General features: G+C 34.9%; 1 protein-coding gene across 1 annotated transcript in view; it reads left to right on the forward strand.

The window, feature by feature from the left end:
* The window catches only part of ZNF804B (zinc finger protein 804B), a gene marked incomplete at its 3' end in the record, with an annotated part of 239,544 nt that overhangs the window by 205,147 nt on the left and 6,949 nt on the right, over positions 1-27,448 (forward strand). The window contains exon 2 of the mRNA XM_082753212.1: positions 6,995-7,138. Within this exon, the coding sequence (XP_082609338.1) occupies positions 6,995-7,138 (144 nt within the window). The remainder of the gene's footprint in view (positions 1-6,994; positions 7,139-27,448) is intronic.

Consider the following 27,448-nt stretch of genomic DNA (forward strand, 5'->3'; position numbering starts at 1 on the left):
CATAATGACAACAGAAATTATATTTATTTTCATGGCAGAATTAGTGTTTGCAATGTATTTAGTTCATACATAGAAACTATTTTCAAATGATCAAGTCAAATTTTAACCGGACATAGATAAAATCAGACATAGATAAAATCGGACATATATAAAATCACACATAAAAACCAGACAGCCTCACGTATCATTAAGCATGATTACTGTAACTGTATTATTCTAAATATTCAAATCAGATTTAGTCTTCTATTAGGAGAGTCAATTACATCATATACTTCCCTTCATAAACGTATAATACTCTGTCTTAAATAAGGAAGGTTTCTAGAAAGCCTCTACTTTAACATGTAGGTTATTCTTAAGTCTGTTCCACAGATGACAAAAAAAAAACCACCTTCTGGATTCTAGCCTAAATAGAGAGAAGGCAGGTGACTTAGCTTTCTTTCCTTTTTATATTATTTCCATCCTAGATATAATGTCCTATTTGAGCTGTTTTTGTGCTACATGGCATTCCAGGCAGTTCTGTTCACTTAAATAAATTAATTTGCTAATTACTTCCTTTAAATATTACTGTTTGCAATCAGAAATGATCTAAATTCCCAGATTCACTTTATTACGTATTTCCTTTAAAATTAAATTGAGTTCATAAAGTGTATACATACAATTTTGTATGTTACTTTCCATTAAGTACCTAGTTTCCTAATTCCCTTTGCAGGTCAACTTTTGATAAATTTTTAGAAGGGTTTGATAGATGTAGCTGCTCAAGTTCTTCTAATTTCTGAAAATGTGATGGTAATGAAGATGTTGAATCACACTAAAACATTTGAAAAATGTACTCTATTCCCACAATGAAGATTTTTAGTTTTGTTATGTTCCATTTGTAAAGTTTAAAAAGTCTTACGAAAGCCTTATTTCTCAAAAAATTAAAAAAAAAAAAAAAAAAAAAAAAAAGTACAAGTCCCTTATAAAAGATACCAGAAGCTGCAACGGGTATTAGATATATAAGATTTGTGGAAGATCTGAATGGCCCTGCTGGTGCATTTCTTCAAATTCATATGTTCTGTAAGGATGATTCTAATCAACATCACTGACTTAGTTAATGAATGAGTTAGGAATAGGTTCATGACTCCTAGTAGGTTTATGACTCTTTAAAGTTACAGCTTTTTGATGGATCTTACCCATTAGGTCTAGCAGGTTTGTACTCTAAAAATCATGTTGGATCTGCTAAAAGCATTGCACTTCTCATGTTTCAGTATTCCATAGGCACATTAAAGTGGATATAATTGAAAATGCTGCTGGAATAGGCTGAGTGTGAAAAATATGAAGATCTTTGTTTGCAAAATTTAGTGTCTGCCCTCTATATGTCAGCAGAGAATTACAGTATTGCTGCTTTTGAGGAAAAAATATTCCTTTGCAGTAGATAACTGAAACTCCACAATGTTGATTCCACAGAAAATATGCATAGGGTTTTGAAGGTGGAGGATTGTAAAACATGTGTGGGGTAAATGAAAATGAAAAAATCCATATTGTTGGCTTCCCCTGAGATCAGTTTCAAGAATATGGGTGGGTAGAATTCCCTAGAAGAGCCCGCTGAGGTGAAAACTATTTAGATGAACTGAAAAGTTACCAGCCAGCAGACACGTGATTATGGACATACTGTCCATGTTTCAGATGGTTAGAAGACCATTCATGCCTACTGTAAGAGGGTATCTATCACAGCCAGAGTTATTTGTCTTTCATTCTATCTCCATGGCTAAACTTCCCTAGAAAATTCTGTAGTTAATGCATTGGAATCTTGACCAGCTAAAAAAACATTCAGGGAAAAACTGATTAATTGAACAATGTTGATGTTCAGTCGCACATCCTAATATTGGGAGATTTGTATGGTCCTCAAGTTTCATATTGCGCACATGTACTTTGATTAGTTTCTGTTTTCTATCACTTACCCAATGAGTTTTAGAGATCTTTAGGAAATCTATGATGCTATAGATGCAGGAAAAAAAAGAAAAAGAAAAAAAAAAAAAAAAGGAAAAAAAAAAAAAAAGGAAGGTGGGGGAAGATGGTTGTTGGGGGACTATACGGGGCATGGAGAGCATGGTAAAGTCTCATCCTTGCTACCTATATAGCACGGTCCTTGAACTGAATGTTATTCAAGAACTGTGCTCAGCTTTGTCTCAAAAGGATATAGCAAGTTTACTCTGAAATGAAAATCTGGGAATAAACTATCATACACAGAGTGGGGATGATGGAGCACCGGGTTACAGGATGAAAGTTATTTGCTGGGGTAGATGTACCCAATAGTATTTTACAGCTGACATTTCACCAATACTGAATCAAGTGGAATCATTACCCTCAGCATCTTACATATAACACTACTATTAACATGTCAGAATGTGATTTGCCTTGACTTTCACTGTTGACTTTCATTTAATTTCTTTTCTACTCTAACCTCCTGGACCCTTTTCCTTGCAGTTCTGTTTACTCAGCTATTCACAATATAGTATTGGTGGATGTGATTTTACCCTCCAAAATGAAGCATCTTTTTGAATTTTATCTTACTATATCTTATGCTTATTGCAGTCATTTTGAATTCTGATTCTGATCTCTAAAACATTTGTGCACCCTGCACTGTTAATTAGCATCTTTCATAGATTTCACACATAACCATAGCTCATTTCATCATGTAAGTTTCTAATGAATCTCTTAAAATTCTCTAATGTAGAATATAATTCTGTAGCATATTCACATGCTTATGTATGTCCTACTTATCCTTTAGCCTCTATTCTGAGAATCCCTGAGCCCTTCAGTAGCGGCAGCAGTATTTAATACTAGCACTCATTATCTAATCTGATTCATGGAACTATATAAAAGATACAGAAACTCTAACAACTGTGCTTGCTGATGTATCCAAAGAGAACAGTCTGTCATTGAGCTCTGTATTCACGTAACAGTTAGATGTCCTATCACTAATTTTCTATTCCAGTATAGAAATAGGTGACCAGAAATGGGCTAATGATGCTACATTTTTTCTCACATTCTATTTGCACTATGGATTTACTCCACAATATCTGTAGAAATCCATGGGTTTATAGAAAGCTGTTTCTGAAAGTTTTACTGTATCAAGTGACCTACTTTTCACCTTAGTCTGTTTGAACACAGCAGATATATTTACTATCAATTCCTGAGGCAAGCAGTGTAGTATTGCTTTGTCTAGATCAGCATACTTTAATGGCCATGCAGTCAATTAAATATCTTTTACAGACTCTGGATTTAATAAATGATTTTTAATTGACTACGTGTCAGTGGCAACATTCTAGAAAACTCAGTTACATGGGATTTTTCATTGATTTTCCCTATATTAGAAAATGAAAAGTCAGATACCATTAATTGAAATTTCACAATAAGAAGCTACTGCAAAAGTAACTGCTAAGTGAAGCACTTCCAACCTAATGTGAATAGAAGTATTCTTGTTAAATGAATCCCATGTATAAACATTTATTACAGTTATGTGCCTCTGTGGGCCAAATTGATGTGAATGTAATTACAATCTATAATGTGGAGCCATTTTATGCATTTCCAGGAAAAAAAAAAAAAATAAATAAATCAGGTGTATTCTGCACTCATTTATCCTAATACAGTATTTATCTACATCCAGCAATGTAGCAGATGGTTAACTGATGGTTTCTAGGAACATATACTTACATCTCTGACATGAGCTTGTACTTACTATTAGCTGCCCATGCCTCAAAGACAGAGGTATTAATTTACATTAACTTACAACCTTACTCATGTTTACCCAGGCTACATGACATTTTTAAGTAGTGTATGATCCTGAATAAAATCTATGAGACTGTGACATACATGTTCATTATCATTTCTGGTTTCCAGTTTCAAACATATTTATGCATCTTTCTAACTTTCTTGTTTCTACATTAGTGTAGTAAACCTTTTATGATCACATATGTTTTCTACAGATGTAATTGCACATTTCTTTCACTTGATCACATTTATTTTGCCAAAATTGGCCCATGGACTCTATAGTTGAAGAGAGATGATATTAATAGTCTGTATGGGAAAATTAATTTGATTATGCACAATTTACTGTAGTGATAGAAGTTCTTATGCCTTTGCAGAGAAATAAAAACCCACGACCTTTCTAAAGTATGTGATGTTGCATTCAATTTCCCTGCATCTGATCGATAAGCAAGCAGGAAATTATATCTTTTGCCATGGTAGACAAGCATAATTAAGCAATAAGGCAATGGAGGTAGTTGTGATTATCTTAGGATGCACCTGGGAACTGCCTTGTTGCTATTTTAAAACATCGTTATGCTAAGGGAACTGTATTAATTTCTGCTGAGAAAGATAAAGTTGGCAGTTTGGAATGCTCATGAGCAGCAGTTTCAGTTGTGCTTCACAGAGAGTAATGCTGTGTGTTCACCCCAAACAATTAGGCTTCTTCTTCAACAGAAACAAAGATGGAGCAGGCTGTAAACATTTAATTGACAGTTCAGAAGCAGGAGAGAAAAAAAATGCTTTGGATGGCTGCCAGTGAGTGTAAAACTTACATTTTTTCCAGATTAAAATAAAAATATGTTGCCCCCAACACTTGACTTCCAAGGAAGGCATTGCTGCATAATTAATGCTATTGCATCCACATTCTAATTTATGCATTTTAATTATACCAAAGGCCCGGTGAATAATTAATGCTAGCAAAACAATGGATCTGAAGCATAAGCTGAAAAGTATCACTTTTTAATGGGCTTTGTAGATTTAAATAACTAATAAAAGCTATTTAACTGTTTAATTGCAAGAATATTTCCCCCTTACATAATCAAGTACTAACTACCATGATTGAGCAGCCTCTCAAGTGGAGAAGTGAAATAGCTCAGGCTACTTGCTTTTAGAAATGACCAATCTGAGTATACCACAGTATACTAATCCACCCGAGCCATATGCATGGAAGGAAAGGATTCGTTTGGGTATTTGCCCTGTGGGAAGGACCTGCATGATGTTGACATCATCTCTAAGATGTAAAATTAATTTCCAGGTACAAAATTCCTCTTTGACCTCCTGTCTTCAAGCTGGTCAGTTCACACAAGGTTCATGGGGAGATTTGGAACTGAATATAAAGAGATATGATGTAGAATTCATTATCTCTGAATTCAGTAATCTAAAAATTAAGGATGTAGGCCAGGTTAGTAATTTAGAGCCTTGCAGTGGTTGACAGAGATAGTGTCTCTGGAGAGAGTTTCATCTCATCCAAAAATAGGCTTTTGAAGTAGATGAAATTAATCATCTGGCAGTGGCTATCATTTTTCTATTTCTTATAGAGGAAGCTTAGAGTACTGCCTTAGGTGTATGGTCATACACCTAGCTTCTAGACAGGCTAGTTTAGGTAAAGTTACTCTCACTAGCAACACCAGCCTCTAAGATACTATGTGAGAAAGACCTACTGATTCCAACCTGATGGCTTATAAACCAGGGCAAAGCTAGGAGGCTCACAGCACAAACTCATCCAGAGATCTAATGTGTCATATGGACAGCCAACATTCCTGCTGCTTGGTCAAGTCCCAGGCCTAAAATTCATGATTTTCATTAAGAAAGTTCTTCCCTCTAGAGAGGCTGAACACAACTGCACTTGTGTTGATCTGTCCTGCACGAAGGCTTCCCTCCTGATCCCTGCACTCCTGCCAGGCAGTGACTGAGGAGGAGCAGGGTGTCCCAACCAGGCAGCATCTCCAGGCTTTGGCATACTTACAGTTTGCCACAGGCAGGGTGATGAAACCATACTGACACCAGACAGTTATGTCTGCATAGCATGGAAAGTCTGGTGGTTAAAAATATGCTTTCCTTTAGATGAATAAAATGATACAGCAAATGATAAATTACTGCAATCCCAGCCAATAGCTTACACATGCAAGTAATATTAACTTTTCAATGTGAATATAAAATGAATTGCTTTTAATGATTTCTTCATTATTTTTTTTCTATGTCAGAATTTTGCATATAAAACTCTAAAGTAAAACATTTAAATGTAATAATAATAATAAGATAATAAAGGACTTGTAAAAGAAATAAGATCAGCAAAGGCTTCTTCCAGTTTTGAATATCAAGACCTTTATTTAAGTGCATTATTTGTAGGTTAGTAGCTAATAGCTCCTATGTTTTAAGTTTTCTCTGTGTACCTAGTGTATATTGAAAGTAAAGTACCTGACCCTCCAGAGAACCTACCTGAGTCAGTAAGGAGACAGAGGGAGAAACCACTTGTTTTCCCTTTTTTTCATCTGTATTTGCCTGAGACTGGACATCTTCCAGCACTACAGCAGCATGAGAGTTGTGCTAGATCACATCAGTGGTTGTGGTCTGTCTCTGGCAGGTGACGGTTGCATTCAGCAGGGTGCAGCTCAGGTGGGATGGTGTATAGACCCTGGGGAAGGGACATGGTGGCACAGGAAAGGCTCCTGCTGCAGTGGCACTGCTCCAGGGAAATCTCAGCCAGCCGTAGCCAGCTGCTGTCTGGCCCTGCTGAATATTTGATGTGACGTAGAAAGCAGAACACAAAAGAAAATATGTCTTAGTATCAGGCTAAAACTAGTTTCTTTCTTCTGAGCAACATCCAAAAGAGCAAAGGCTCAGAAGCAGTGCCAACCAGGAGTGTTGTGGAAGTTAATTCATCCTCCTAGTGATTTTGATGAGTTTATCCTCACTATTCAGATTTTCTACCCAGGAGCCAGGCACTATCCTAATGTGCCTTAATTCTCCGCACTTTGCTTACTACGGTACCTAAAACGAGTGCTAAGAATAATTATGCAAGAAATACAACTATTTAACTAAATCCAATTTAAAACCCAAACATTTTCAGCCTATACTTTAATACTAAGATGGTGCCCAGTGAATTAGCAGTTCTGGTCAGCCTAGTGTTTTTAATGCAGATGACAAAACCAGCATGAGCTCACGACCTGTAGCAAAGTGTCTCCCTTTGCTTCTGCCTTTGCAGGACTATGCTGAGAAGGAGAAAGCTGCAGCCAAGGCTCTGGAGGATGTGAAGGCTAACTTCTACTGTGAACTGTGTGACAAGCAGTACCACAAACACCAAGAATTTGACAACCACATCAATTCTTATGACCATGCTCACAAGCAGGTAAACCTGACAAATATCCATAGATATTACAGTTGCCCATTTTTCATACTTCCTTTTTGCGGGGTTTTCTAAATTCACTCCAGTAGAGACAAGTTAACATTTGATGCTTTTGAATTTCACACACTATTTTTCATTAAAATCAAGTGTAAAATATTCATTGTTTTAATCTTCATCACAATTTAAGCCCCTTTGTCTGAAAGATCATGGTAGTTTTAGATAGGTGCTCAATACTAATATTCACAATGAAATAGATACATTAAAATGTGAAGTTACTTCTAAACTAGAGGGGGACAAAGAAGCACTTCCTCAGATATCCAGGTCCCTCTTTCAGATTCAGAAGGCATAAGATCATGCTGTTTCAAGCTGGTCATGCTGTTTCAAGGGCAGGAAAGTAGTTTTTTGTTTGTTTGTTTTTGTTGTTGTTTTGTTTTGTTTTGTTTTCTTTAAAGCATATGTTTCTGAGGTTGAAGGCTATGTCTCACAATGATTCTCAGGGTGGAATACATTTTGCCTTACATGCAGAACATGATATAAAATGGCAACTACTATTGAACAACAACATATTGGATTATTGGGAAAAGATAATAGATGCTAATTATTTGTCATCATTTTTGCATCTACTTAATTGGGTCTATATGTGATAGGTACTGATGTATGCCTGTTATTATTCTATGTTTGCTTTCTGCATCCTAGTTTTTCCTCTAATTTTAGCAAATTGCATATTCCTGTTGTCATTATGTAAGAAAAATGCAATTAATTATTGAAAGAATTTCAGAACTCAACAAAAATCATTGACAAAGTTCAGGAATTAACATTTATGAACCTCTGATGTAACTAATCATATGGGTTATTCTAATATGTAAGTTAGAACTGTAGCAAGATTCAATAAACACACATTTTTCTACTGTTTTTCTTCTCTCTCTTACATGTGTTACACAGTTCAAGTTCTCATGCATTTGTGTACATTCAAGCTGGTAGTGTATTAGTGTCTCCTGGGTACATTCTTCTGGGTACATGGGGGTCTGGGCAAATATATGAATCATTTAGAAGCTGCAGGTATTTCTTCTACAGAACTAGAAGAAGTAAATATTAAGAACAACAAATGGCACTAAAGGCAAAACTTCTCACTCTCACTGCAAGAAATCTTATTGTCTTTTGTAGTATTATAGAGAATGTAAATCATCCTGGCATTTTCTGTGTACACCTATCACAGCACTGCATGAATGAGCTGGTTAACATCTGCCCACTCATCATGATGAACCATCCTGCTGAATTCAACCAGCCTAGGGTCAGCTGTTCATGGACATTAATAGGACTCTTCTGGCCCATCACACTCAAACCAGAGCTAGATTAATCTAGTGTATTTATGTATTAAACCAAAGGCAGTTCCTTACATCCCAGCTCCATTAATTAATCTGCAAAAATGGTTCTAATAACACAAAACAAATGCATTTCCAGATCCTAAACATGTGACACTAATCCCTAAAAATCCCCATTTGCTTTAGAAATATTTTTTTCACCCTTCAGCTGATTTTCTATTTGTCAGAGATCCAACTGATCTCAGATGGATCAATTTTTGCCATTTCCTCTTCTCCACAGCTCCTGCAGAGAGCATCTTATGCAAAATAAAACATCCTGCTTGATGCACCATCTATGTTTGTGTTGTCAGGCAAGAGAGGTTTGGGCATCTTCACACTATGAAAGGGAATGTTTAAGCAATAAAACTCTCTTTAATTTGTAGGTAAATTCAGTGCTTTAAAATCAGCCATACTGATGGTACTGTGAACTAAGGATCTGCATGGAAATGCACCACACATACAGAATATCATCTGGCAGTACAAGCTCACCCCACCATGCCCTTTCAGATGTAGTTCAGAAGCTCAGTTAGTGCAGGATTAGCTAGCTGTTCTCCTGATGTGACAGGGTAATTCAGTCTCGTCTCCTTTTTCACTTCTTGACTGCTCAGCCACGTCTGGGAACAGCATTACTTTGCCTCTAGGAATATCATGAATGCTGCCTTTTCTCTGACTTTTGTGGTTGGTCACAAAAAATGTATTTTTACTTGTATGAAATTAGTCTTCAGACAGAAGTTAATTTATAGTTTCCTGTGATTTTAGTTAGCTTAGCTTCAAAACGTTTGCTCCAGGAGGTGTAGTAGCCACAAGAAAAATTTCTTTTTCCTAAGGTATACTTTCTGTTTCCCAGAAGATATTTGAGGATACCATTAGTCATACACATGGATATGCACTGAACACCATTCTTCTACTGCAGATTAAATTAAAGTCAGGGAGTCTTTAGATTTCACTAACAATATAGCGTAGTCCCCCCATGTGATTCTCCTTCTACTTAGAAATCTGTATTAAAGTGGCAATGCTCTTTAGAGAAGATATAAAGACAGAGGGGAAAAAAAATAAAAAAAAAAAAATATTGCACAAAGTACTTTGGCATAAGCCTTTTCTTTCTCTTCCAGAGGAAAGATTTTATTCAAAGACTTATGACTCTAATCTCCCAATATTATGGTTTTATAGAATTAATTTTGTGATCTATTTTCTTATCTATGATTTCAACCAATTCTAAAGCAGAAAGTACTAAATTTTGGACCTAATAGTTTTTTTGCCTTCCTGACAGGAAGGCAAACAGCCATTGCCTTCCCTGTCCTCAGAAGACTGCAAAATGTTAAGATACAAATTTGGTCTTGTTTGTGCAACTAGTCTTTCTGTTGTGTTGACTTATTCTCAAACAATATACTCAGGGATACTTTCTTTCTCTCCACACTGCATACATGCATACATATACAAATACTACAAATGTATATGCACATATATGATGCATACATGTGCATACAAAGAAAACTTTGATGGAAAATTTTCTGAACCACGGATCCTTCAAGATCATCTGTGCCTGTACCTTCATAACACTAAAATGACCCTGGAGGGGTCTAATGTGATTTATATACCATTTAGTACTTTTGACTGAGTATTAAGCAGCTCTTATTTGATTGTCTTGACAGAATTAGTCTTAGATAATCTTGCCAGTGTCTTTTCTACTTCACTACTCTGTAATCATTTCTCATTGATATTATCTGTTATTGGAAATTAATTTCTCTCACTGCAAGTCTGGATATAGTGAGCTCAGAATCAGTCTCAATGGAAGCCTTCACTGCCACATGACTTAACCTGAGCTCTCCATTGTTAAGCCTGATACTGCACCAAGGCTGAGGCAGGAATGAGGGTGTACCCCAGAATGAACCACTCCTTTGCTCCTGATCTTCCACTGCCATACAGCCCTTTGCATGCATGTCTCCCTACCTCAGCACTTACCAGCTAGCCCACTTGAAAACAACAGTGTTTTTCTTTTGTGTTTTTTCTTTGCTATGAAACCTATGACTTTATATCCTCAGCATCAGTCAGTCTTCAGCAGCAGTCACAGGCAGTAGCACATTTGGTAAATCTGTAGTATCTCTCATCCAAGCACCAAGGTGCCTGCATCAATGCTTGCTATCACTTGCTTGTGGTGTTCTCCTAAAGAGAAGTTTACTGCATCAGAACTGATTATTTCAGCTCTATTGGAATTATCTGAACACTGCAAAGGGTCCTGGTATGAATTTGTTCAAAAGTTGTTTGTATGTATTTAATACAAACTGCTGCCTGAAAATATAACATGTGAACGCATGTTACACTTTGATGAAAAAGTAATATGTAAGTACGGACTTTTTAATAGGATTGTTAAGTCACTTGTATCTGTAAAAGGAAATAAAACTTGAGCAGAGATGTCTACTTGGTTAACGCTATTAAATGGAATCTTTGGAATCTTTTAATACCTCCAGGTCGTGCATAGCATTCATCCATTCACTTAAAGTAGAAGTAGAGGGAGCTTTCCACTTTTGTATAAATAATCCTTAGCAATCAGCTAGGCTTTCAGATGTCAGCAAAGGAGAAAATTACAAATCTGTTCCATGTACTGAAATACAATAATTGTGATAATAATAATAATAGAAATAAGCAGCGAAGAAAAACAAGGCTGTATTGCCATCTTGGGGTTTCTGACAACAAAACAGCTCTTTTAGTTGTCAAAATTTAGAGATACTGCCTAATCACATTCATTCAGATGAGAAAAAAAAAATGAATTTTAGTATTCTTGAAACACATATTACTGTGAAGTAGGTGAACAGAATTTTCAGTTTACACTAGTTCACATATATGTATTGGTATTTAAATCCATGCATACTAGCACTTGGGAGTATCCTCTACATGAAAGTCTGATTTAGTGTGTACAGCTGTAGGCACTTGCCATTAAGACTTTATGGTGCTTGTGGATTTAAACTCTAATTCAAATGGAGATTTAGCTACTGTTAAACATCAAAGATAGTAAATATGCTTACATTTTTGCTAGCTTTGTCTCTAACACTTAGAAAATACACAGATAAGTAAGCACAGAGAAAGATCTAGGAGTGAGTGTAGTACTGAGATTTTGTTCATTCATGTTTAAGGTCTTTATTTTCCAGCATCTGTATGTTTATTGGAGGAAAATATTATATTTTGGCCCTCATGTACACACCTCTTAGTACCCAAACAATTTTCATTTCAAGGAAAGGAGACTGGTTTGACAGTATCCAAGAGAGTTCATCTCAGGATTTGGGAGCAAAGGCAAACACAGCATCAAGAAACCTTCTGGACAAAATACCAGTAGTTTTAGGAACATATTAATCAGATCAGAAAGGGCTACCTTGGCATGAAGGTGCATGACTATATGCATTTGTGTAGTCTCTGTTTTTTTCCCCTCAAGATATCGGTGGACCCACTGTTCCTTTTATACTGCTTTTTAAGGCCAGTTTGTACACCTTAAATCCTCACTCTCTGTGTATTCCTCATAAAATAACCTAGCCAGCAAAAGGCTTCAGCATTTCTTCCTCAAAGTTAGAGAGAAGTGTTATCTGCAACCACTGGCATTTTATTCCTCTAACCTTGCAAAAATCAACTTAGACTGATGCATGTTAATAAATACATATATATTTTAAAAAGAATTTTCACATTTGTCACATCCCTAGTAAGAAATCTGGAATCATAATTGCATTAAAACTTAATGATCAGGAACAGAGCAAGAGAACTACTGATATGATGTTAGACTTCCTCAAACAGCTGGTTGACAAGTGGACTTGAACCAAGAAAGAATTTTTGTATGTGTGGTAGTTTTTGTCTTATTGTTTTTGTTTTTGTTTTAACCTGAACATTTGCCACAAGTATTTGCCACAGGTTAGATATTTTTGACATATAAAACAACATACTGAAAGTATAATTCAATATGGCCAACAGTTGCTCAGATTTTTCCATGATTTATTTTTTAATTTCAGTGAAATGGCAATTTAGCAATACAAGGCTATTTCCAGCTTATGTTTTACCTATTACCATTAGAGAATTAGAATAGTTATCTGTGGATGCAAGACACTTCTTCATCACAATATTTATTTTCTTAAGAATTGTTTGCTTATTAATGTAGAATAATTCCTAGCTGTTATTTTATTCATTATTCTGCTACACATACAGATTTGATTTTCTCTCCTTTTTCTTTTTAAGTATAGCTTTCCTTGGAAAGAGTATACTCTTTAAATTTCTGGTGTAAGACTTGTTTTCTATCATGTGGAAAGCAAAGCTAAAAGGAAAGATTTCATTTCTGTAGTCTGCCATATCATTGCATTTTTTTTTTTTTTTTTTGCCTGCTCTTGCTCATTCTGAAACCAGTGATTTTCTTATTGTTACTTATGACTATGCTATTTATTTCATTGTCTAATTTCAGTCATAGTTTCATACTTTCTTAACTTTTCATTGTACATTGATTTTGCAATGTGTGTTCTTGTTCATCCTCCCCAAAATGACTTCATTCTTTCTGTAACTTCCTTATGAGCAAGTTTTGGATAATTTCTTGATGAACAGTTTTCATTTTCTCTCACTGCTTTTTTTCATAATTGACTTAACAAGTTCTCGTTCTTTCATAATTTATTTTTGTGAATTAACTTCTTTTAGGTTTCCCTTTTCTTATATTAGTTTTGATTACAAAACAAACTATCGTATGGTTTCTATTGGACCATTAAATACAGAACTCACCATGATAATAATTAAGATTTCCAAACACTTTGTATTTTAAGACCCAGCTTTCTTTGCTTTCAGTGCTTGGGTTGAAATTTTCTTTCTGGATCCCAGGCTTTAGTAAATTGCAACATATATAGGCTATTTGCAAAGTAAAGCATAGAAAAGTGACAAGGCACCAGATGCTTCTTTCTGTTATTCAGAAATAGAAAAATACTGTCTTCACAAAACTATGTTTTTATCATGCCTGGTGTGCTTCAGAGTACCTGCAATCCAGCATCTTTGAAATGCTGAAATAGTGATGCAATGAAACAGACAATCAAGTTATGTCACATCACAGAAACCTATGTAAATAAAGGTAGCATAAGACAACAGAGGATGACATCGCAGTTTAAGCAAAAGGCAGCATATGAGCAAAAGCAGGATGTAAGGATGTAAACAATATGATAATTCAATTGCATCACTGTACTAAAAGAATTTATTTTGCCAGCTTGAAGTGACCTTAAGTTGAATGTTTAGTTTATAATATCATGCAATATTTTCTTAAATGCATTTTGGGCTATACTACATAGAGATGCCTCAGTTGCACTCTACAGCAAGTACATGTAGCAGAGTAGCTCTGTAGCAGCAGAAGCAGCATTATCAAATACCACTGAGCACAGTCTGAAAACGGGGGTGACTTGAGGCAACAGATTCCAAAGAAATGTCATCAGAAACAATTCTTTATTTTAAACTTACAAATCTGTGGGTCTTATTAAGAACTACTGAACCTGCTGCCCTTCCAGTGCTTGGCTCTTTTCTTATTATTTGGTGATAAAGTAACTAAATTGGCAGTATTCATCTTTTTAAAATTGCGTGTTGCTTAGAATAATGAGATTCCTTTAATCATTAGTCCTCAACAAAAACTCTTGCAAATAATGCGGAGCTGCTTTTAAATTTAATGTCTAGATAAGCTAAATTGTTAAATGCTAGATGCTATGGAATTACATTTGGTGTTCTTTAGAATGAATGCTAATTAGCATGTAAATTAGCAATTTAACCCTCTTTACATTGGGAAAAAAAAAAAAAAGTGGGAAACTCAATTTCATCTTAGTTAATGATGGGCCAATGACTGTAAGATATTTCTTTAGTATTTCATTATATAAGGAATTACAGAAGTGTATGATCAGATTTTGGCATTTAAGACATAGCAATAACCAGAATATCAGGTAGAGGAAGTGCTCTAAATTGATGCCAGTTATTGTAACTTCCTTTCCTTTCCTTTCTTTCTTTTTCACTGCTACAGTTTTATAAATGATTTTTCAGTCAGGGGGAATGGGTGATGCAGTGTAATGGATATCTTATTCAAATAAGCAAGGAATCTGAAGAACTAGATTTGTTAAAACAAACAAACAAACAAACAAAAACATTAATAAAATTAATAATAAAATTATTTTATTATTAATAAATTAATAATTAAAAATTAAAAACATTATGCCAAAACCCAAATTAAATAGTGACAAATATGAAATTTTGACCAAAAATATCAGATTGGATAGTTTAAAAGTTTAATTTTGTTCTATAATTTCCTGAAGAAACATGTACATTCAATAGATTTTGAAACAAAGTCTTTCTGAAGCACACCATTCCAATAGAAAATGTTTTAGAGCCAATCATATGTAGTTTCATACTGTGTAAAAAGTAGTGATTAAAATTAATGTATTCCTCTTTGGTTCTCTGTTCTGACATGCTAATACATGCAGTACATAGGATAATACTTAAGAAAATAGAATAAATATGGAGAACCTAGACATTTTTATTAAAATGATTATTCCTGGTTTTAGATAATCTCCAGGTCAGTCTGGTTGGAGTTGTGCCTGTATTATTTAGATAAATGATAGTGGGCATTGCTGTTCTTTTTTTCTTTTTTCTTTTTTTTTTTTTTTTCTGTATTCAGATATCTTTTGCATTTTTTAAAGACAAGTAGCAAGGACAAAAGCAATGGGATATAAAGCATGTCTTCTAACTACTTACTTCTATGTAAAAATCTTGTTCGTATAAGAGTGTCTATTCACTATGAATAAGAACTGGGCAATGCTGACCACAGATATACAGTATATTTCTTGTACCATCTTCAAAAGACCGATGAACATTAGGTTCCTTGTAGCCAAATACTTTGCAGATTGTGTGTGTATGTGTGTGTGTGTGTGAGAGAGAGAGAGAAATCAGAGAATCTGAAGAAACCAGTCATTCTAAGGTCAGGTTCTACAAGTCTTGCTTCAAGGTGATAGAAAGAAAGAACTACCAGATGCTATGATTGTTTTTGATTATTGTACATTTCCAAGTACTTTAGTTTATATTTGTGGAGTGACTTGTAGAATACAGTACTATTCAACAAGATTACATATCTTACCTATGGCAATTTTCTGCTATGACCAGATTTTGGAGACACTGGGCAGTTAACTTCACTAACAAAATGTTGTACCATCAGATGTTCACAGAAAAATTATACTTCTGTTAGCTTCTGCATAACTTTTAAACACTGTACTCCTATTCATATTTGCCTGGAAAAAGAATATTTCTTCTAATCTCATTGGCACCCACAAAGGTATACATGGCCCTACAAACATCTGTTTAGAATCTGCATCTATTATAGCTCTGTTCATTTTTGACCATCTGCAGTAATTAATGTGCAAGAATGTAGCTGCGTAATTGACTCCTGTGGAGCTTTAAAGTCATGCAAATCAATGATGTTTGTTTGAGGAAATGTACAATGTACCTTGTATGTCTTTAAGGGGCACTTATAACAGAAACAAATATTTAAAAGCAAACCAGAAACATTTCTGTACATCACCAAGATAGCAATAAAGATGGTGGGATTAGTCATTTATTACCTTTTCTTAGTTAAAAGCATTAATTAACATATTTTAACGTGTCTCCAAGGAAAAAATAAAGGAGGTAACCCAGACTAATTATCATTTCTCTGCTTTAGCAATTTCATAATAATTAGGCTCCACCAGGAACCATTACAAAGATGAGGGCTCTTTAAACACCTTCTCATATCAAATTGCTAGGGAATATCTAGAGAAATATAGATGATATTCATATGAATACCAAACAAATATATTAACACAGGTGATGGGACCATTAAAAAAAACAAATGTTTCCTTAACACAAAGTTAACTACTAAACACTTTTTCCAACAGGAAATACTATTTTTAAAGCAGAATGCTTTGGCAGGAATGTGAGAAGTTCAGGAACATTTCTCTTTGGAAAGTTTTACATTGTTTTGGTTTAAAACAATTTGAAATTATTCATAAAGATTGAAATACGCTGTTTCAACAGTGCAATTTTGAAAGTATTTAAAAATGGGATTTTTAATATATGCACAGATTATGTTTAATATTATTGAGATAAAAAAAAAAATATGAAAATTATAAATTTATAAAGCATTTTTGTTCCACTGTTATTTAGATGAATTTACATCAAGTCACTTGGAAACAGTTTACGTTTTCATTTTTTTTAATAAGCTCTCAAAATTGTACTTCCTCCAGTAAGATTAAAATGTAAGTCACAAATGTTAAAGTTTCCTGCTAAGCACTTTAAACAAATGTGCAAGTAGAGAGGAATTGACATAACCCTCCAGGAACTCTGTAGAAGACTTTATGTTTGTAGTCAATGTTTCTCTGTTTGTTTTCAAACCTTAGCATGTTGAAGGATTCTTAGCTCTGCTTCCCTCAAAACAGACATTTCTAAATACTGATGTTTAAAAGTGCAAATGCAGTCATGTTGCATTGCTCAGTATTTACACTTTTTCTATAGGATATGTGGAGTAGTAATTTACTACTCGTATCGTAAACCTGCAAAATTAGATAAGGATCTGACTGTGTGCAAGAACAGCAAGTCACAATTAATAGAGGAATTATTGGGTAAATTAATAAATAAAGTTATGGGGCAAAAAAAACCTATTTATTAAATGTAATTTAATAAAATTATTAAATGAATATTTATTAATATTTATTATTTCCTTTTTCAAGGAACAGAGAATATTCAGATTAATCTCATCTTGTTCTTCACTTCAGTGCAAAATCCAGTCTCCTCATCAGCTTCCAATGACATTTTTTTTTTTGAGTTCTGCCTTTCATATTGTTTAAGCCTGGGTTACACATGTCATTCAATTCATTCACATAATTATGGCTCTCGGTAACACAGGTCAGATTCTGATTTCCTTTCCATTTTGAAATTTAACACAGCATAATGTCCTGATGCATAGTTAAAAAAGAAAATGAAGATTCTGGGCTGCAAATTGAAAACAATCATAAATTGGACCTGCATAAATGCAAAACAACAAGTGATATCTCACTAAATCTAAACTTAGAGTACATGAGAAGAGTACAGTAATTGCTATAGTGATTTTCTGTTATTTCTAGCAAATTGAAATCATTTGTCATATTTATTTCTTCTTTATTTCTGGAGGACATCAAGCAGCACAAGGTCTTTCTAAAAACTAAACCAATAATACCTGGAAAACAATGGAATATTTTTTCAGAAATTAAAATTATAACATGTGATCTAGTTGCCCTGCTTGTCTCCATTTTGGTCTCACCTAGGCCAAAGAATATAAATTTATTCTCACCGTGTTTTGTATAAGATGGTACATATTTTAAGAGGATTGTTGTTCAATTTGAGCACACAAACTTACAATAATTCTTTAGTAAAAGAAATAACTCAAATTCAGGGCAGCAGAAATGTATAGAGAACTAGAATAAGAAGCAGTGGTATAAATAAAAGATCAACTTCAAATTTTACAGCAATAAAACTTTTCTGAGAGCAAATAATAAAATAAACTTTACTCAAAATTTGAGAAGTGGCATAAAATATTTTAGAAACAGGGAGTGTTGATTCATCTTTATAGTGTTAAAAACTTTCCATGTCTACATCAAAAACTAGCTTGTTTATAGCATTATTTGATAGAAGGGTGAATACAGAATCTAGATCATGGGCAAGAGGGAAAGGGGGACATTAAATGCTACTTTCCACAATGTACAATGTGTTCATTTTCACCCTCTTTCCGGGGAACATTTTCTTGAGCAGCATTAAACTAATTTTAACTTATGGAATCACAATTGAAATGTGTCAAGTTGCAGCTCATTGATCTGTTACACAGCAGTGAGCTGAACCACATATCTTGACCATGTGTATGTTTTTAGCTCCATCTTAGTGAAAGCTTTTGGCACTGCAGGTTACAACAGCAATATGTTCAAGAGAACTAAATACAAATAACAAATTTCAAATGAATAATATTTTAAGCAAGTGGCAATAAAAAGGGTGCTGGATAGGCCAAAATGTCTTTGCCTTTATAAACTAGAAAATTAAGACATCAGTCACTCTGCACGGTTTGGCTATCTTTTACCTTGACACAATGAATTTACTTAGGAAGCACCTTATTACTTTTGTGATTTCAGCAGGAAATGCTGATGAACTGGGAAGTGAGATGGATAGGTCAAGTGGAGGGAAAAAAGGGCACTAAAATCAAAAGACACAACACATAATAACTATGTGAGACAAATTTGGAAAATAAATAAAAATAGATATTCAAAATAAATAATCAGTACAATTTTAATCAGTACAATTTACTGAGATATGTTCTCAGAAGATTTTCTCAGATAATCAAAGTCTACACCAGGCTGTGGCAGGAGTGAATTACCCTGGAAAAATAATGGGACATCTGTTCATCTCTTCCTGTAAATAAACCAAGGACTGGAACATAAACTGCTATTCCAATCCCATGCACGAAGAAATTAAAATTAACAGATTATCCATCTGAATTTGTTGCCTCTGTGGACCTCCCTTCTGTCAAGAATAGTACAAAAATACTTCAAATTACTGTATCTGGTATATGAATGTATATTCATCTACATTATGGGGCTCTATAAAGCTGATCTTTAACTTACATATTATTAGTATCATGATGATCAACACAGGCATAAAGGAAATTTAGAAAAAATGACATGATTGAGTTTAGTAAGTTCAAATGGCATAAAAACAAAAATAAAACCAAAAAGAAACTGCAACATTCACTTACATAAGAAAGCTGGTGTCATGAAGGTGGAAGAGCCAGCAAAATGGACTAGGAGGAGGAATTGACATGGAAAGATGTGAGAGAAACATAAGAAATTTAAAAGAGCATTTGTCAGATATCTTACGAACCCAAATCCCACAACTGAAAAAAGACCAAATAGGTAATAAACAGCTAATCTTGTTTAGAAGGAAAGTCAATTTTCTGTGGCTTAAATTTATAATAAAGGAGAAAAAGGAAAAATGGATAGTAAAGATCATAAATCAGAAGTGAAGAAAATGGAAAAAAAGTGATAGAGGAAGTAAAAAGGGCAAAGGGAAAATTTGTAGTCATCAGAGGTAAGGGCAAGAAGGTTTCTGAAAGTATATTGAGGACATAAAGAATCTTTTGATCCAAATAGAAATGAGTTACTTGTCAGCAGTGATGCAAAAAAAGAGTATTTAATACAGATTTCTGTTCTATACTTGGGACAAAGCCAGATGATTTAGTCACATTTCTGATGTTTATGATTGTGAAGTACCGCTCTAACATTAGCTAAGAAAAATATTAAACAGCATAATCTGAAACTAAATATTTTTATACCAGCAGATTCAGGTAACCTACACTTAATAGTGGGAAAGAGATGGACAGAGATGGCCATACACTCTCATAACCATTAAAGAGAATTTTTAATAAGTCTCAGAGCACTAGAGGAAGTAGCATGAAGCTAGAAACCATGCTAGTGTTTAAAGAGAAAAAAACAAGAAAATCTGTCATCCTGACATCAGTGCCAGGGAAAATGCTGCCATGACTGATACAGGATTCCATAAAGTATTAAAGAACTATAATGTAATTAGTGCAATTTAATTTGGTTTATGTAAAATAGATCTTGTCAAAGTAACTTGATTTTATCAGTTTATCTCTTTAAAAGGATGTCCCCTGTTTTGTGTTATTGGGACGTTTCAGACAGATGAATATAAAAGTCATTTGTGGCCTTTCTTGTTGTCAAATAATAATCTTATGTCATGGAGATATCATTTATTATACCTCCTTTACTCTGATCAGCCATTTTGTTATGGTATTGTTCCTAGTTACCTTTAGCTCTCCAGAAGACATCTGTCTACTTTAAGCAAATAGAAGAGAAAGAATTCTTTGCTTATGACTGAATAAAGAAAACAACCTAAAAGTCTTTTATGGATAGTTACATGTATTACTTCTTATTAGAAAAAGCAATTTTCTACTTCCTTGAGACATTTGATGAGACTTTTGTTTATAGTTGGTTTTAATACTCGTCATAAAACATACTGTTTTTCACCCTTTGCCCTGACCAAATACAATTTCATCTGAAGTACAGTGAAAGGTACCTATCAGAAAACATACATTTATCTCAAGTGCTTATTAAAATAACTCTTTTTAGTGATGAGCTTGTTCTCTAGCACAGCAGTACAAAGCCACAGTGTAGTGGTCTGCTGATTCAGATTTCCTTTATGTAACCTGTGGACATAGCACGTTTTGTAATGGGTATATTTCATGCTTTATTGTAGTTCCTTCATCACTACCACAGTCCTTAGGAATCAACTGATTATACAGGAAAATCAAATTCAGGTTTTGTTATGCTTTAACCCCAGCATGCAACTCAGCACCACATGGCCACTCGCTTGCTCTCCTCAGGTGGGATTGGGGACAGAATGGGGAAAGTAAAAGTGTGAGGACACGCAGGCTGAGATACTGACAATTAATGAGGTAAAGCAGAAGCCGTGCACACAGGCAAAACAAAACAAGGAATTTGCTCACTGCTTCCATCGGCAGGCAGGTGTCAGCTACTCCCAGGAAAACAGGACCTGTCAAGTGCAGCGGTTCCTTGGGAAGACAAATGCCATCACTCTGAATGTTCCCCCAGTTCCTCCTCCTCTCTCCAGCTGTTATTGCCAAGCATGACACCCCGTGGGGTGGATGGGACACCCCTTTGGGTAGTCTGGGCCAGCTGTCCCAGCTGTGTCCCCTCCCAGCTCCTGGTGCACCCCTAGGCCCTCGCTGGCTAGGCAGTATGCCAGCCTTGCCTCTGCGTGAGCACTGCCAGCAACAACTACACATCCATGTGTTATCAGCATCAGTCTCATCCTACATCCCAAACACAGCACCATACAAGCCTTTAAAAAGAAAATTAACTCTATCCCAGTCAAAACCATGGCAGGTTTAATTCAGATGTCTGGCATTTTTCATCTTGTTCCAATGGGTTTATAAAGAGTAAGATGTGCTAATTAAACACGCATTTGTGAGTGCTGATTTAGCCTCTTCCCTATTCTTCTCATAAGTAACTCCATCTCTCTTTGCTTTCATTTCTTTATTTGCAAAATAGTATAATGGTAAAAGTGCCTGTTTCATAAGACATCTGAGATTTGTCTCTGTAAAGCGTTATATAAAATGTGTGTAAAATCATGTCTATTATAATAATATTGTTACTCTGAAAGTCTGATGACTACATTGAAGGAATTCTGACGCCATGCTTTAGACCCACCTTTTGAATTCTTGGATAATTCAGACTCTTTTCCTTAAAATGTAAGTGATATTCTATTTCACCTGCTACAGCCAGAACAAATTAACACTAAATGGTGAGATAGGATTGAAATATTTGGGAAAAAAAAAAAAAAAAAAAAAAAAAAAAAAAGCTTAAAGATTTCTAATGTAAGAGTATAACATGTATTGAAAATTTTGATTTTACAAAATAGTCATAGCATTTTATTCTCTTTGAGATCTTTACATGGGAAGGAAAAAAAAATAAATGACCTCATGTTTTTCTCTGGCTGAGAATCAGCACCAGAGACCCCATGAGTCAGGTTGTATATAAACATGCAGCGAAGATACAGTTTTTGTCTCAAGATTCTTATCTTTCAAATGTACCTTTTACTAGGTAAATTACTCTATATTCCGAAATGACACTGGATGTGTCTAATCAAATACTACAGTACACAGCCAGCTTGCTGAACCATATGACAATAAATTCATTGGAACTGATATAAATGTGGGTGGTCAAGCGGAGCATATGCTGAATCCACAAATAGCTCAGTCCTTCAAATGAGTGAATTGCTGCCACAAAGTGCCTGTTCTATCCTTTACCCTGAAGAAATGCCCTCCCTGCAATCCATCTGTTTTAATGTTACTTGGGGGTTTCTCATGAGCTGTACAAATATACCCTGAATTTCATTAGTCCAAACTCATACTTTGGACAATGGTTGAAATCAGTTTATGTAGCAAGAATATTCACTGATCTGGCTGAAGTGTAAGAAGCTCCCACAGAAAAGACACAGATAAGAAGTGGTAGATCCCGTTTCTTTTCAGTATCAAGCCCCATTGCACTAGATCAGATCTTTCTACAATGATTTAGCAGCAGTTTCTATGAAGGAACACAATCAGGATCAAACACCTGGCTGTAATTTTTTCTTTCAGTTGAATCTGTGATCAACAACTCATTCATTGATGGGCATGTCTAAGGATTGATTTTTTCCCCTCCTGCTGTCATCTCATTCACTAACCTAATCACGCAAGGATATTTTCATTCTATCTTCCATTCATTCCTGATAACAATATTGAATCCATTATCATTGGCTATAATAAAATATACTCCAAAAAATAGTCACTATCAAACACTTCAAAGGGATCTTTAACTATTTATGTGTAAAACATGACAATTTGTCAGGTAATTTTTAAGTTTCATATCTCCTGGTTAATTTCTGTATGTAATAGCCCTTCATTTTTATTTTTAGGATTTTATTTATTATAGTAAAAGCAAATTTCTTCTTTGTTGTTTCCCGTATTTCACTTAGATAGCTAATACTATAAGCTTCAGACATGAAGTGTAATTTTGTTTTCTAGTAACTTTATCATTCTAATTTGATGGTTTGCAGTGTAAAATCATTTTATAAATAATTTACTTAGTTCCAATCTTAGGCAACAAAACAATTACTGAAAATCACATTCCACTTTTTTTTTCCTCATTTAACCCTTCTATGGTAAGTTTGATTAGAATTCAATTAAGGAGCTTTTCAGCAAAGTGGAAATCACTCTTTAAGCCAGTCATGCACTCAAACACTTTAGTTTATGGACTTCAATTCAGAGAAGGCTCTTTACATATGGCAGACCTCATATACATGAAGCTGACTGAAGTAAGCAGAGATGCATATGTTTCTATCTGGAGCTACAGTGCCTTACAGTGATGAATGTTTTATCAGATACATTGAATGTGAATGATATTCGGAGATAAAATATCTGAATGTAAGTGTAAAAGGTTGTTTTACACAATCTGACCTGATATTTTCTGATTTAATGCATGGAATTTAAACATTTTTTTTCCAAACCTGCCCTCTATTTATATCCGCATAGTTACACCACTGAGAACAAAAACATGATTTGCTTCTAAATATACTTGCAGCAACACTTATTTGACCCAGTATCTGAAGTAGAGGTACATTGAGACTCCCAAGTAGATCTCTATAATGAGGTGAACATGACCCCTGGCAGAACTCTCAAAAGAAGTAACTCTCTCCCAGTACTACATTCCCTCTGGTCCTTAAATTGAGAGAAAGTGAACAAGAGAAAAAGTAGTTCTTGAAGACAGCAACCACCTAGAGAAGGAGGGGTGAGAAATCTGGCAGGGAAATGACCAAGACAAGAAATCAGGAGTGAGAGAAGAACAAATATCTTCTCTATGCTTCTCAACGTATTTGTGTTCTTAACCAGTACTGCAAGCTCACTCTCTATTTATTTTTTTCTGTATATCCCCTGTCAAGTGAATCAATTTGAAATGCAGATTATAGAAACCTTATCTTGCCAATGGTTTCCTAAAAAGATTAAAAAATTAGATTATAGAAACCTTATCTTGCAAATGGTTTCCTAAAAAGATTAAAAAATTAATAAGCCCAGAAATCTTTCTTTCTTTTATGTATGCCAAAAGTAACACTAATACAAACTACTCTTTTATGGAACCTAGAAACTTGAATACTACCTGTAGCAGTGACAATGTACCAATCGCACTCTCTTCCTCTATCAAAAGTGGTCCATGTCTGAGATAGTCTCCATTAATACCCTCTGTACCCAACGAAAAGAAAGAAATTACATCTCACTTTACCCCACTGGCTTAAGATTAGGTGATTAGGTCCCTAAAAGTGCTCATTTTTCTTCAGTGGTTGTAAAGAAAATCTAAGAAACTGCCAGACTGCCACAGGCATCTAAATTTGTTCAGATTAACGACAATCCAGAGAAATGCTCCTCTTCACATGGAGGAACAGAAATCAGGATCAAGCTCTGGAAAGAAAATAACCTTATTACTGAAAATGCAGTCAGTGGTAAGTATGCTACAGGTGTATTGGCTACAACAAAGCAAAAAAAAAATCTGGTAGAAGTTGCTAAAGTACAGTAGTACAATACAGGTATAGTATTTGGCCACTGATGTTTCCTGGCTAACAAAGGAAGATAACAAAAATGTAACTCCATTGACTCATTTGCATCCCCTGATGAATCATACCAGAGTTCAAGGGGGAAAATAACATATTCAGCAATTTTTGAGTGAGCCAATGTGACTCAGATATGGTTATATAACTAAAGTGTTCCATAATAGTGAAAATTATTTTGTGGTCTTTTAATATTCTGTGTGGGTTTAAAAAAATAAAAATGAAATGAAATGAAATGAAATAAATAAAATAAAATAAAATAAAATAAAATAAAATAAAATAAAATAAAATAAAATAAAATAAAATAAAATAAAATAAAATAAAATAAAATAAAATAAAATAAAATAAAAGTGTTACTTTTAGATATGGCAGTATCCATATGCACACTTACATGAAAAACAGAAAGAACAGAACGTGAGTCTAAATATGAAACATAAATTCATGGCAATGATATTTGTAGCAGGTGAAGGACAGAACACTAAATTGCTATTAAATAAATCATAATTTATTACACGTGCCTGTATTTGGATGCCCAGTTAAGTACCTAATTACATGAAAAATGCAATTGCCATGTAAAGTGATGTTAATTTTCAAACACACCTGCTGAGCTTAGGGTTGTCATTCAGGTACATCCTCAGTTGCATGCTGTTGTTCACCACCTGTGAAAGATATTTGCATGCCTGTCAAAAGATTGGCACAGGTTATTAGTGAGGAAAACCATGGCATTTGCAGGTTCAGTGGGCAGTCCCGTAGTCTATCCAACATAGATGACAAATTTCATTACAATTCCTAACTGGAGCTCTGGCAGTGCAGCTTTTTGTTTTGATGAGGGCATGAGCAGGGAGAGACCCTTTCTCTGCTCAGACTGTAGATGCCTTTGATTTCTTGGTTTTCATCTCCAGTTGATGAGTTCTTAGCTATGCTTACCTATATTTTTTGTATTCTTTTCTCTCCTTCCTTGACACATTCTGTATGCCATTAGAGAGCAAAAGATACCGCTAGGACTTCTATTCTTAGTGTTGGTCCATTTGCTTTGTTGATTATCATCCTAACTGTCAAAGAAGTGAAATGGCATTGCTTTGCAGTACCTGCACTCCATAGTACTAGCAAGCACATTGTTCTTTGTTTCCTTGACAGGTAGAAACTGTTTCTGTTTTTCCTCATGAATGCTTTATGTGTGATACCAAACAGCTCATGGTGACAGCTAAAACACAGCAAGCAGCACTAAACGACACTTCTCAAATGTATTTCTTTGCCCTTTCTTCACATGGAAGATGCTAATAAGACTCGAGACTCTGTGTGTTTTTTCATGGAAAATAGAATCTTTACTGCTTAAATATCTGTACACTCATGTAAATATGAAAGATGACAGAAAGTTTGTTCTGGGAAGGTTCTCTGGTTTAATTTACTGCTTTGGCTTTAACATATTACTAAAAAGAAATTTCTTTCTTGGACCAGCAGTAATGTTTTCTTAAATATTTGTCTAATTTATTGTAAACTGCAGGCAAAAATGTTGAGGGAATGGAATGCTATATGGCCTGGAAAGTGTCAGATGGACTGGGAGGGGGACAGGAAAAAAAAAAAAAAAAAAAAAAAAAAAAAAAAAAAAAACATTTATTTCTAAGGAACTGAGTTCTAAGTGTTTTAAAGAGGACTTTGCAGATGTTCTGCTTTGGAGTCTAGTTGTCTAGTTTAGTGAAATACTAAAAGTCGCAGCTGATAGAGAATTTCCAGAGATATATATGGATTAGACAGATTGCAAAGGTTTCTGTTAATACTTTAATACAGTTAAACTTTCAACAGGCACCAGGTGGCAGGATGGTTCTTGCTGGTTGGAGCTGCACCAGTTCCCTGAGCAACTGCCTTTCTGGCCTTCTCCCCACCCAAGGGAGTTTGTCCATGGGAAGACATCAGGCAGGTCTTAAGCTCCCTGGACAGCTGATTGCTGGACAGCCCAGCTCTCTCTAGCTCCATATCAGTGCTCAGAAGCACAAGTGTCCAGAAGTCTGGGAGCAAACAAGAAACTTCTGATCTTAGTCTCCCAACTTTTTTTTTTTTTTTCTCCCAACAAATGTTGTCTGACTTTTTTATTTTTAATTTATTTTTCAATTTTTTTTTCGCAAATGTAGTTGAAGTGGAGTTGACGTGATCATGATGAGGGATACCCACCACAACTACCACAGCTTTCCAGCAAGCTTCACAAAACATAATCAGAGCCTGTATCACCTCTTTCCCCCCAAGGGTTCCTGTGTGTCTCTCTGTGATATTATGCCATCACCATTAAGTGGATGACTTAATATTTCTCTAATTTTGACTGGAGAAAAACAAAACAAAACAAAACAAAAATTAGCATCTCTAGATTTTATAAAACAACAACACAGCTTTTTTTTTTTTCTTGTTGCCTTTTTTATTTTTTTTTCATATTCATTTTGTCTTCATTTACCAACAAAAGCTATTTCTCTCTCCAGAATGCACTTTCATGCATTTGTCATTCTCTTGACACCCTCTATGTTAAGGCCTCCTGGTCTTCAGCTTGGTACCTCAAACACAGATGGCCAATGGCCTGTATAGTGGTCTGCAGGCATGGTGAGACATTTGAGCAGCTTATTCTGCCTATTCTGGAAATATAAGCCCCATGCAGTGTCTTCAGAGACATACACTTTGACATGTGGGTAATGCTGGGCATGACCCACAGAGACTAGACAGCACAGTGAACTCAATGCCCAGATAGCACCATTTATTT

Source organism: Aythya marila, assembly GCF_965140915.1.
Source record: "Aythya marila genome assembly, chromosome: 2".
NCBI lineage: Eukaryota > Metazoa > Chordata > Aves > Anseriformes > Anatidae > Aythya > Aythya marila.